Here is a 13,083-nt window from a genome sequence, read left to right as displayed (position 1 = left end):
TGTTGAAAAGAAAGGTTTAACTGACCTCTGAGAGAATATGACAGTGCAATCATTTTTTAAAGCAGTTCAAAGATCTGCTTAGTATCTCTGACATTTGACATTGAGGATGAACGTCTAAAACGTTTACAAGAGAGACTGACTGAGTTTTTATTTGGAAAAAAAGATAACAGAATAGAACAGAAAGAATAAGGACAGATGGATGTACTGAAATAAATAAACATTGTTCCTTGGAAAACAGTTTAAAAAACTGAAGAAGAAAAAATTCTCTCTCACCTAGGAAATGGAAAGGATGTTCAGGAGCTCAGCTATGTAGAGTTGTAAACAGTGTGGGTGTGAAGAACAGTAAAGAACAACCAGACCCTGTGAAGTTTCAAGAGGAGCGGGTGTCTAACAAATACTAACCATGCAAGATACAGTCACAGAAATAGAGAGGCATGTGCATCCATAGAAAATAGATCCTGAGATAGAGAAGAGCTAATCTCTGGGTTGTATGCACGGTGATCAATATCAAAGTAAGCTTTTTACCAACAATGAAAAGTCACCCAAATTCTCTATATCAACATGTGCATGAAAAAAACGAAAAAACTCACACTCCAGGATGTAAAATCCATGGGAAAAATGTATCCTGGGAGCCAAACCCTCCCAATGAACAGGTCTCCCCTTGGGAGTTCAGGATCACCCTTGTTGGCACTGCAGGTGTAAATAGGCAGAAAGCTTCTCTGGTGGAAACTCTCTTCCCACAGAGAGAGGCATGCGCATCTTCGTTTTACACCTGCCCGAATGAAAAGAGCAGGAATCTAGAGGATTAGCACCCCCCAAGCAGCAGCTTGGTCAAAGGGGCACAGGGAGGGTCTCCTGTCCTTCTGGGCTTGAACATGAGTGTCTTCTGCCTGCAGAAGGGTCTGAAAAACATCCACTTCTCATTTCTCTGTCTGGCCTTCCTTGGCTCCATCTCTGTCTGATCCCCAATTATCTACTTATTGGGAGATTGTTCTGTGTTTATAATTCACAGCATGGAGATTTGAGCTCTTTCATAGAAAAGATGTTATTTATATTATTTACTCAGGTAGGTAAAAAATATCAAATAAGCTTGCTTTTGCAGCTCTTTAGAAAATGATTATATGTAAATAAAGATTGAAATCTGATACTTAAAAGGTTAAGTTTACATTTAGGAACAAAAGGATGACGTGTTATCAGTAAATCAAAATGAAACCTATTCAGAGTAAGAAGAAATTGTATATGAGGTACATTTGGATGAAAGACGACCAAGACAAGCAACATGTAAGAGAGGAAATCCAGATGTGACTGAGTGGCTACAAATACTTGACCATGTGCCAAAAGCGATACGATCTATAAAATGATTCAAAAGAATAAAGAAGTTGTCAAAGTGCAAGGGAGTTTTATAGAATTCTGTAGATGAGCTATGCTTTCTATTGCTTACATGTAATATATACATTTAGAAAAAGAAAAATTTAAATTTTTGAGGATGAAGAAAAAATATTTTTTCGATGAAGATCATGGCTGAGATAAATTCTATGAGCCTGTGAACACAATAATACCCAGAAATAAAAATAATCATTCAAAGTAATGTCAGGAATTATTGCTATTAACAAATTTGTTCTTTTACTATTCTACATGGTTTACTTTCTAGTTCATATTTTCAAAAAGTTCCTTACCTGGGCTGACTGTTCGCCTTTTCATGTTTTCCACTGAAGTTGAAACTACAGAGGTTTTTCAATTTTGAATGTGAAGAGTCTAATTCCAAATTTGCCTGTGTTTGTTCTCTCAGACGATCCTGGAGTGTTGCCTCCTTTTTCAAGTTCATGTCCGAATACGGGCAGCCAAAGGCACTGGTTTGTAATAAAATGAAAGCACAGTCGTCAGTTTATAGTGATAAATCAGTGATCCACTGTCATTGGAACAGATCTACATCTAATATTTAAAAACTGAATATAGACATTGTCCTTTCACTGAACACACTCAAATAAGTTTCTTTTCACATTGCCCTAGGAGAAAATCTGAAGTCTAAATACTGGTCAGCAGAGTATTATAGGTAATGAGTTATTCAGAACATACGGCTTTACAATTTTGAAAACTTAAAAAAAATCTAACAATAACATAAAGATGTGCTTCCAATGAAGCAATGAAAATGTTATATAAACAATTGACTCAAACTTTCCTCCAATATTTATGCTTTGATTATATCTCAAAATATTATGGGTAACTAAAATATTTACTAGTATCAGAGAATACTATGCTTTTATTCCTTAACATTTATATATCTAGAAACATTGTGTCTGGATTCTGTTTAATCCTCCTGAAAGTTGCTAGGAAATTTGGGGTTTGAATGTGAAGGGACACTTGTAGGTGAAAGAGGAGAGACTACAGTCAAGGCTGAATCCTGGGTCCTGGATCTGGTTGGAGCCTAACAGCAGGTTTGGGCAGGAGAGGCCAGGACAAATGATCTGGTTCTTTCTATAGGCTGATCGATTGTCCTTCTTAGATTTCTGTGCCCACATCCCTTTCTGCAAAGAGGCCCCAAATCCCTGCTGTTGTTAGGAATGGGGCAGCCACTGTCCGTGAAAGCACAAGTGTGACAGGAAGTCACCTGCATATAACTCTGGGTAAGACATTTCATGCCGGAGCTTCAGTTTCTGTCCAGTGAAGTGGAAAACTGGATCCAACTCAACGATTGTTGTGACCATAAATCTCTCTCTCTCTGTCTCTCTGTCTCTCTGTCTCTCTCTGTCTCTCTCTCTCTGTGTGTCTCTCTCTCTCTCTCTCTCTCTCTCTCACACACACACACACACACACCATTAAATGGCAGCTGCATTAATATCTAGGCAGTTGGTTCTTTCTTAGGAATCCACTTCCAATTTACTGTAAATTTGCTGATACATGGTGCATAATAAATTCTTTCTGAATATGTGAAAGCTTTCTTTTGTTATAGTAAGGTCATGATAAAATCAGAGACCAAAGAAGTGTTTCCTCTATTTTAAAGTAGATTGACAACATGGACAGATCTTGAGGTTGTTATGCTAAGCGAAATAAGTCAGACAGAAAAGTCAAGAACCGTATGATTTCACTGATATGTGGTATGTAAACTGAAAATAACAAAAGAACAAGACAAACAAATAAAGAAACAAAAACTCATAGACACAGACAATAGTTTAGTGGTTACCAGAGGGTAAGGAGGGTGGAGGGTGGGAGATGAGGGTAAGGGGGATCAAATATATGGTGATGGAAGGAGAACTGACTCTGGGTGGTGAATACGCAATGTGATATGTAGATGGTGTATTACAGAATTGTACACCTGAAACCTATATAACTTTACTAACAATTGTCACTCCGATAAACTTTAATTAAAAAAAAAAAAGTAGATTGAGTTTTCCAGGGAGGACCTATAAGCAATCTAACCTCAGAGGGACTTTAGCACCAACCTATACTTGGGATTTGGGATGGGGTGATTAGAATGACACCAGCCTATCTCAGCACGCCCGGGTAAATCTGTACTGACGTCACGGTGGATCAGCAGCCTTTGCTACAGACAGAAGTGCCCCTTTACATGCATTTTCTGTAACGTGTAATAAGTGGCATTGATTTTTAGTTTATCCATTAATTCAGTTATTCATTCAGCAACCCATTAACTGAGCATCTGCTATATACTAGGCACTTTAGAGTATACAAATCTAGTGAAGTTAAGACATATATACCAATAAATACAATGTATAATAAGAACGAAAAGCTGTCCATATTGAGTGTATACTATAGGTCCTTTATAAGTAAAGGTGTTTTACATATATTATTTCTAATATCTAATACTAAATACCCAAGGATGATATTAATGTGTTATTTTACAGGTGAGACAACACAACTTTCCCAAAGTTGCCTGGCAATTTCTTGGGAAGCCCCAAAATAGATTACTTAATTATTAGCACCAATGTGGCGGGCAAAAGTGGGACAAGGTTTGTTAACACCATTAAAAAAAAAAAAAAAAAAAGGCAGGCAGGGAATATGAAGGAAACTGTGGCATAATTTTTATACAAAGAGAAGCCAAAGCAGGTATTTACAGAGTAAAGCAGTACTTGGTTTGGCATGGTTTATGGCTCGGTGAACATAAGTCAGCATATGCTTGTCCTGTGTGAGGAGTGAAGATACAATAAAATACTATTTCTAATAACAAGAGAGCAGAAGTGACCTGTTTACGCTGCAGCATACAAGATTTAAGGGAGATTTTAGAAAGAACCTTTTGCAGATAAAAGTTGATAGGCTTTAGGCTAACCTAAGGAAGGTTGGGCAATGTTTATTTCAAGCACAGCTGAGCTTCCCTTAAGTTACTATTACTCAGAAGCTTTGCTATCCGTGTAATACATGCTCCCAATTTGAGATTTTTAAGAAAATAATCGTTATTGTGAATTCTCTTAATTTCATATCATCACCTGTCATGACTCAAGCTGGGTGGCACTAATGCTCTCTCTTCCTAAGGCTTATGTGTCCAGTATTGTAGACAGCTCTTGCTCAGTACTTAAGTTGAGAGAAATTTTATTTCCTTCTATCTTCATTCATAAAGCAGTCCCTTCAGTCATTTCATCATTCGACTATTTCCTAATTTCTTTCTAGCCCCTCTTTGTCTCTTGGTTACTAAGGTATGAAAACTCGATGGAACTCCCCAAGTGTCAGAATGGAATATGTCCTGATTCTGCGAGGTAAGGAGTGTGAGAACGTATCTTCAGATTATACGGATCAGAATACTGTGTGAAGTTCAAAAGAATATATTAAATAACAAAAACATACTTTTCAGAAGAAATGCTGGTGAAGAACTTGAAAGAAGATAATGATGAGAGATAAAAACATGCACAAAAGAAGTGAAGGATGAGAGGGCTTTCAAATATAATTGCACCGTTTCCAACCCGGCTTCTGCAGTGAACAAGTTTCTGTACTGCAACACTGTGCCTACTTGCATTCTTTGCAGAGAAAGATGAATAGTTGTGTTAAGGAGACAGCATCACAAACTTTGGCCCGACTTCCTGCAAATGCGGACCCTTACATCATGCGTATGCGCGTGCGACTGTGTGTGTATGTGTGTAAGGGCATGCATGATTCTGCATAAATCTAGACACACCGAAAAAAAACCTGATTGAAGTGGTTTTCCTAGGTGTGATAAAACCATTTACCTTACTTGTAATTCAGCCAAATATTGGGGAGGGGGGAAATGGTTCTGAAGACAGTCTCTTTAGAAAATCGTTGACATAGCTGAAATTTCTATGACTTAAAACTCTGTTTGGTTAAATTTGTGACTCAGAGGGAAATAGTATATTCAAATTTCGCTCATTATAGACAGAGATAAGTATAAAAACTTCAGGTTGAAGTCCTGAGCCAGCAATGTCTTGTGGGAGACGTGGTTCTTTTGAGTGAGGAGACCATTTCCCCATCTTTCCCTAATTCAATTTGTTTGTAAAAAAAAAAGAGACAGCAAAAACTATTAGGTTGACCCATATGAAAATGCAGTTTTAAAAAGTCAGAGGCAAGTCAAATATCGGGAATTTCATATGGTTCAATTGAATAATTTATAAAAAATGTCAGCCGCAAGCTCATCAAAGGCAAAGCAGATTAGGCTAAATGCTAAATAAGCAAAAACTGCTAGACACCTGCTGACAAACTTTTAAGAGAGATTTTTTTGACAGATCTAAAACTGAGATCCGATCCTAGTAGTCCTCTTACTTCATAAATAGGACACAAAAATGACTGCAATTAAAAATACTAGTTTTGCTTTTCCAAATATTTAAGTATAATTTTTAACATGTGAGGATAAATGGAAAAGTAAAGGCTCAGTCTTTTTTTTTTTTACCTTACAAATCTGCCCTGTACTCCCTTGAAAAGCAGTGTTCTCACTGCTGCTCCATCTTCGAGGTGTGACGGGGATGGGGTTGGAGGAGGCAGGATGAACTGGTGATGCCGATTCACTGCTTTTTGTGTCAGGCCCGGCCTCTGAATTCTCCTTCCTTCCTTCCTTCCACAGCAGGGGTACCTGAGTCCACAGGTTGGTGCAATTTCCCCATTTTCCTAGGATCAATCCTTATCTGAGGCTGGAGGTAAGGCGTTAACCCACATGTTCATTCTGAAGTCCAAAGGTCCAAACCTGAAGCAGGCCCCAGTTCTGACACCTGTGATCATGCCTTGTTGATGACAACTATGCAGCCTCATGGGCTCCTCGTCCTCTAGCTTGGCATCCTTGTTCCTAAATTCCTTGTCTGCTGCCATGACTAGAATTCAGGGATAGAAGCTCTCTGTTCCTCCCTTGCTCTTAACAGCCCCCTTCCATGACAAGACCTCTGCTTCCCACCCTAAGAAGTGAGGGTCCACTTCCCAGATACCACCTGGCCAGTCTTCCATGTGCTTTTCACCCTGAGTTATTCTGGTACTGTGCTTTGCCCACTAATTAGGATTCCTTCCTTCTTTCTGGATTCTTCTCAACTGGCCAGAATCCCAAGAGTCTAGATGATGACTACCGATGGCCAAACCCCTTGGACCCCAGGTTCTGCTCATCCAACTATATTATCATCTTGTATAAATCATGTGTTCATTTTATCATACCCAAGCAGCAAATTTGGTTCCTGATTACTCTCTGATTACCCTGTTCTGGTGAAAGTACTGGGCCATGCATGCTCTGTCAAATCCTGGGGGATGGACAGTTTGAACTATGAGGTTATAACTAAGTTGTCACAACTTACCTAGTGGTAGCTTCCCAACTCGTTTGGAGCTACACTGTCAGGATGGCCAGAATGGGCCTGGGGCACTAGAGTCCAAGGCCAGTCCTTCTAGCAGCCCTCCATGCTCTAAATCCTCTCTTGTCCCAAGTACTGATTATCATTTTCGTTGTGTGACATGACATTAAAAAGTTAGGAAGCATTACACATTTAAGCAAAATGGCAAAGATGAAATAGCTGCTTGAGTGTTGTACTTCAAAACAAATAACAAAGCCAGAGATCAGCAGTATTTCAGGAAGAGTACCAAATCATTGTCAACTGTTCTCCTCATCCTGAAAAGTGAAGTCGCCCGAAACACAAGGTATAATAAAAAAATACAGTGAATGTTTAAACTAAATATATATATATATATATATATGTGTATATATATATATATATATATATATATATATATATATATACATATATATATATATATATGTATATATATATATATATTTTACAGGAAAAGACACATTGACATTAACCCCCCTCAAAATACTCCCCCTCACTTTGAACACACTTATCCCACTGTTCTTTCCATTTTCTGAAGCAGTTCTATAAGTCCTCTTTCGTGAATGTGTTTAGTTGTGCTGTCAAGGTTGCCCCGATGTCCTGAATCAATTCAAAACATATATCTTTCACGGTCCTTTTGACTTTGGGGAAAAGCCAGAAGTCACATGGTGCCAGATGCAGGGGATGAGGTGGATGAGAACACAGTAATGTTTTTATTTGACAAAAATTGCCATGCCAAAAGCGATGTGTGTGACATGGAGCATTGTCATGATAGATGATGAAATAAGACACTCTTGAAAGAGGACTTCCAGAACTGCTTCAGAATGTGGCAAGAACGATGGGATAAGTGTGTTAGAAGTGAGGGGGAGTATTTTGAGGGGGATTAAAGGCAATGTGTCTTTTACTGTAATAAATTTTTTTTATTTCAACATTCACCGTATCTTTTGACGACACCTCATAGGCAAATAGCTCCCAGGAGGAGCCCTGATCCAGGAATACGCCCTCATAGACCCCAGGAATTAGGGATATAGCTAGACTCTAAAGAGTTCTCCAATGCAACTAACCCACCCCTTGATGAGGCCCATTGTATATTTTCGTCTCAATTATTTTATTAGCCACTTGTATTCTTTTCCTTCTAAGACCTTGACAAGATGACATAGAAGACTCATAGCTTATCTAGGAGGTTAGATTCTAAAAATCTCTTCATCTATCTTCAAAACTCAAAGAATTACTTGTTGACATGAGTGGGCATAGCATTTTATTTGGAAGTATTCATGGAAGAGGGGTTTGCCTCTCGGAAACAAAGGGCAGCAAGGAAGCGTTGAATGGCTGCCTCTGTCAGATCATAAGAGAGGGCGCTGAGACTTGACAGAGAAAGGGACTCAGCAAGAAAATGGGAGGGAACGAGATCAATAAATGTTGCCTGCCTTGCAATTTGGCCTTGGGCCCTGGTGGCACCAAGAGCTCCATCCTGTTGGCAGGTGCCTGCATTATATTCATCCCATTAGAAAAGCCTCACTCCCCACGCCACCCCATGGTGGTTCCCAGTACATAACTCACTTTTTTTCAGTCTTTAATAAATTGGTAGTTTAAGCTTACACAGTATAAGAGTGTTAAATAAATACCTTTTATTTGTAGAAAATATTGATTACTGAAATGCAGATTATTGCAATATAGAGTACCTATAATACTTCCTACAGAAACTTTTAAAAACTAACATGTAACTTAAACGCTTGCTGATTTTACTTCTAAGAGAATTAAGAGCAAATACAAACAATATGTGTTGGAATATAGACCAGGAAGGAAGAACCATCATAGTATTTTAGTATCTACTGAAGCTGTAACGCCATTTCTATTATATTGTTCTCAATATAGAGATGGGCAAACACAATTAGTAACATATGAGATTCTAAGGTCTTGTGGTCAATTTTCTTCCCACTTTTGTGGCCTGAAAATGAGGTTACCCAAGACATATTAAAGACATACTATGGGTAAATTTTCTCTGATTCTGAGTAACTTTGTCCATAAAATAGCTACGACCTTAATTTAATTATCATTAAAAGTGTTAACATACACAGTAAGAAGAGAGATGTACACAGTACTGAGAAATGACTGACATAAAAAAGCTATACATATTTAATGTTTACAACTCGATGAGCTTGGGGATACGGATACACCTGTGAAACCATCACCACCATCAAGGTCACAGATATATGCATCACCTCTGTCCCTCCTCCTGTCCCTTTCATTACTCATTTTTCAGTGGTGAGAACACTTAATGCAAGATCTATCTTCCTGGTAAATTTTAAGTATACAAAACAGTATTGTTAGCTATAAGCACTATGCTGAATAGATCTTCAGAATTTATTTACCTTGCATAACTGAAACTTCGTACCCTTTAACAATCACCCGCCCATTTTCCCCCGACACCCAACCCCTGGCATCCACCATTCTACTCTCTTTTTATGAGTCTATTTTAGATTCCACATTTAAGTTGATATCATCATTTGTTTTTCTGTGTCCGGCTTATCTCACTTAGCATAATGACCTTCAGGTCCATCTATGTTGTGGAAAAGGGCAGATTTCCTTCTTTTTAAAAGCGGAGTAATATTTTATTTATGTATATACTACATTTTTTTATCCATTCATCCGATGACGGACATTTAGGTTGCTTCCATATCTTGCCTGTTGTGAATAGTGCTGCAACGAACATGGGGTTGTAGTACGTCTTTGAGATCTTGATTTCAGTTCCTTTGGATAACACCCATCATAGGATTACTGGGTCATATGGTGGTTTTACTTTTAAGTTTTAGAAGAACCTCCATACTGTTTTCTATAGTGGCTACACCAATTTCATTCCCACCACAACTCTACAGGTGTTCCCTTTTCTCCACATCCTCACCCACCCTCATCTTCTTCTTCTTCTTTTTTTCTTAATTATAGCCATCCAAACAGGTGTGAGGTGATATTCCACTGTGGTTTTAATTTACATTTCCTTGATGACTAGTGATGTGGAGTACCTTTTCTTGTACTTCTTGGCCTTTTATATGTCTTTCCTGGAGAAATGTGTATTCAGGTCCTTTGCACATTTTTAAATCAGGTGATTTGTTTTTTTGTGATTGAGTTGTATGAGTTCTTTATATATTTTAGATATTATCCCCTTATCAGATATATGGTTTGCAAACATTTTCTCCCACTCAGTAGGTCACCTTTTCATTTTGTTGATGGTTTCCTTTGTCGTGCAGAAGCTGTTGAGTCTGATGTAGTCCCACTTATTTTTGCTTTAGTTGTCTGTGTTTTTAGTATCATCTCCAAAATATGATTGCCAAGACCAGTGTCACGGAGCTTTCCCCTAAGCTTTCTCCTAGCAGTTTTATAATTTCAGATCTTACATTTAAGTCTTTAATTCATTTCAAGTTGATTTTTGTGAATGGTGTAAGATAAAAGTCCAGTTTCATTCTGCATGTGGATACCCAGTTTTCGCAACACTGTTTATTGAGAGAGTATCTCTTCCCCATTGTGTATTTTTGGCACCCTTGTCAAAGATAAGTTGACCACATATATGTGGATTTATTGTGGCTGTTTTTATGCCAGTGGCATATTGTTTTGCTTATTACAGCTTTGTAGCATAATTTGAAATCATGAAGTGTGATGCTTCCAGCTTTACTATTCTTGCTCAAGATTGTATATCCATAACAAGTTATTGTAGCTATTGTTATTTTTAAACTTCTTTCTTTTAACTTTTTTACTAAAGTGGTTGATGCACTACCATTACACTATTAGAGTATTCTGAATTTAAATATATACTTATTTTTACCAATGAGTTGTATACTTTCCTGTTTCCATGTTGCTAATGCCAACATCGAGATGACTCAGATGCTAGAATTATCTCACAAAAAATGTAAAGCAGCCATAATGAACGTGCTTTAACAAGCAATTGTTAACACACTTGAAACAAATGAAAAAAATGGACACAAGAACCAGCTAAAGATATATGAGGATGAAGAAGACATGGAACACACTACCGCATTGTTACTCTGGTCTTGAGGTCTCTAGCTGGTCTGCCCCCTCCTCTCCATCTTTCAGAGCCTTTATGTGTTTATTTTATATATAATATCCAGGTGTTAGTGGGAGTAATAGAGAAAATATGTCTACTCCATCTTTCTGGAAGCAGAAGTCCCTATTGATCCTTTTAATGTTAAAAAACTTTATTGAAAGCTCCTCCTGGACAACAATTGTTTCTTTTATTTTTAAAGGAAGACTTTATTCTACTCAACGAAAGCACCCAAGAAATCCTTTGGTGGAAAAAGAGCCTTCTGAGACTGGCCAAAGTGAGTTCAAATCCTCCTTCTACTACCAACCCTCACCCTCTGCAGATCACGGTTTCTTCATATGTCATATGAAAATAGCATTCCACTCGATGTGTCAGGATTCCACTGGATGAAGAGTGTTAGTATAATACGTGGCCTATGTGCATTCAATAAAGGCTGTTTCTTTCTAACCCTAATTTATCCCTGTATGACTCATATTTCTCTTAGTTATAGGAATTCAATTTTCACATTGCAGATGCATTTTAGAAAAAAGGAGCCATTATTTATTTCCTTCCTTCTATTTGTTATAAATGTATGCTCTTAGACCCAAGTTGAAATTCTTTTGTGTGGCATTCAAAGACCCCCTTGATCTGACCCAGCCCGCCTTTCAAAGTCATCTCCATCTTTACTACCCATAAAACATATGCTCTGGTCACATCAGAATAATCAATATTCCTTAGATTTAAAGCACTTTCCAAGTTTTATGAATATTTATCTCATCATATTGTTATTTGTGTATATATCCATATTTTTTACTATAAGTTTCTTAAAATCATAAGCCATAATTGTTTATACCAATGTGAACTGAGTAAAGTTGGGCTATCTTGTACCACAGCACCTCAGCAGCATATCAACTTCTAACAGTCATATAAAACAGTCATTTATCCTACATGTAACTTATTTATTTGTGGATAATACTCAAATTGATGCCAAGCAATATTTCAGGCATAAAACCCAGAAAAAAATACTTGAATATCTCAATCAGCACAGAACTGCTCTCAATCTCTTCTCTTAATCAATGTCCACAACTCAGCCCGATGGGCTCTTCTCTTTCCAGTTCCACTGTTTAGCTATCCCAGATTGAATCCTTCCTCCGAAGAGCTGCCTCTGTCCTTATAAAAAAATTAATCTAGCCTTTTTCACTTTCTGGCATTTCCACCCACTGTCAAGATGAAATAACAATGGCCCGGCTGTACAGACAGAGAACCAGCTCATTCCTGGAGAAAAACTAGTCCCTGTCACAATTTAGCCTACTAGGTTCCTGGTGTGGTTTTCAAAATATTCCTAAGTTTGAAACTGATAAAGACTAGAATACATGCCAAGAATATAAACCCTACTGGTATACACAAAAATAGATAAGAATTAAATGCAATCTCCATTTATTTTTGTTTCATTGGAGATAATGAACTTAGTCATTTCATTAATGTCTATTCTAATATCAAAAAGTCAAATCCAACATAACTTGGTATGCATTAGGAGCTATCCTTTAACTGAGTGTGTACAAAAACATTATCTGAACTGTTCTGTTATAGGTAATATTTTAAGTAAACTAGACAGGGAAGGAAAAATGTATCAAGAGTAAAAGTTAAAGTGTGTGTGTGTGTGTGTGTGTGTGTGTATGTATTCTCTCTTTCCTCTAAAGTATTTTAGTGTATGGTTTTTAGAAACTTTCAAAAAATAAATAATTCTAAAGGAATGTGATAGTATACTAAGTAGTACACTAATAACCTTTAAAATTTTATGCTGATACCAGCTTAGTGTACTAAGTAAATAATTTGTATAATCTATGCACGGAGAAAATCTGATAATAGAATCCGAAGTTTAAAAATTTTCAATAGAATACTATCTACATAATTAACATTATGCAGCAAATTTAACAAATAAAGCAATTAACATGCTACAATATTAATATAATCAATAAAAAATTACAGTGATAAATGTGTGTTTCTACAATTGCAACAAACATTTTTGTTGCTATGTACAAATTCTTTTCACCTTTTTACTTGTCAAGTGCATTTTCATTTGGAATATTCTAGTTTGAAATACAATTAATTTCTGCAAAGGTCTTTAAAATATATTTTTCCTCTTTTTATAAACATGCATTGGTTTAAAATAAAATTTCACTTAGAAGTAAAAGTGTTTTTCAGGAGTTATCCAAAGAGCACCTGGAGTATAATTCAAGTCAAAAATGCTCCAAGCACAATTTAAAAAAAAATTATCCATAAATTAAA

At 37.0% G+C, this 13,083-nt stretch overlaps 1 protein-coding gene across 1 annotated transcript in view; it reads right to left on the bottom strand.

Annotated features, from left to right (window-relative positions):
• Positions 1 to 13,083, bottom strand: part of L3MBTL4 (L3MBTL histone methyl-lysine binding protein 4) — a 329,281-nt gene that overhangs the window by 117,530 nt on the left and 198,668 nt on the right. The window contains exon 14 of the mRNA XM_033087485.1: positions 1,677 to 1,850. Coding sequence (XP_032943376.1) covers positions 1,677 to 1,850 — 174 coding nt within the window. The remainder of the gene's footprint in view (positions 1 to 1,676; positions 1,851 to 13,083) is intronic.

Source organism: Rhinolophus ferrumequinum, chromosome 19 (assembly GCF_004115265.2).
Source record: "Rhinolophus ferrumequinum isolate MPI-CBG mRhiFer1 chromosome 19, mRhiFer1_v1.p, whole genome shotgun sequence".
Classification (NCBI taxonomy): Eukaryota; Metazoa; Chordata; class Mammalia; order Chiroptera; family Rhinolophidae; genus Rhinolophus; species Rhinolophus ferrumequinum.
Note: the sequence above shows the minus strand (reverse complement) of the source record. Positions and strands in the feature narration are given on the sequence as shown.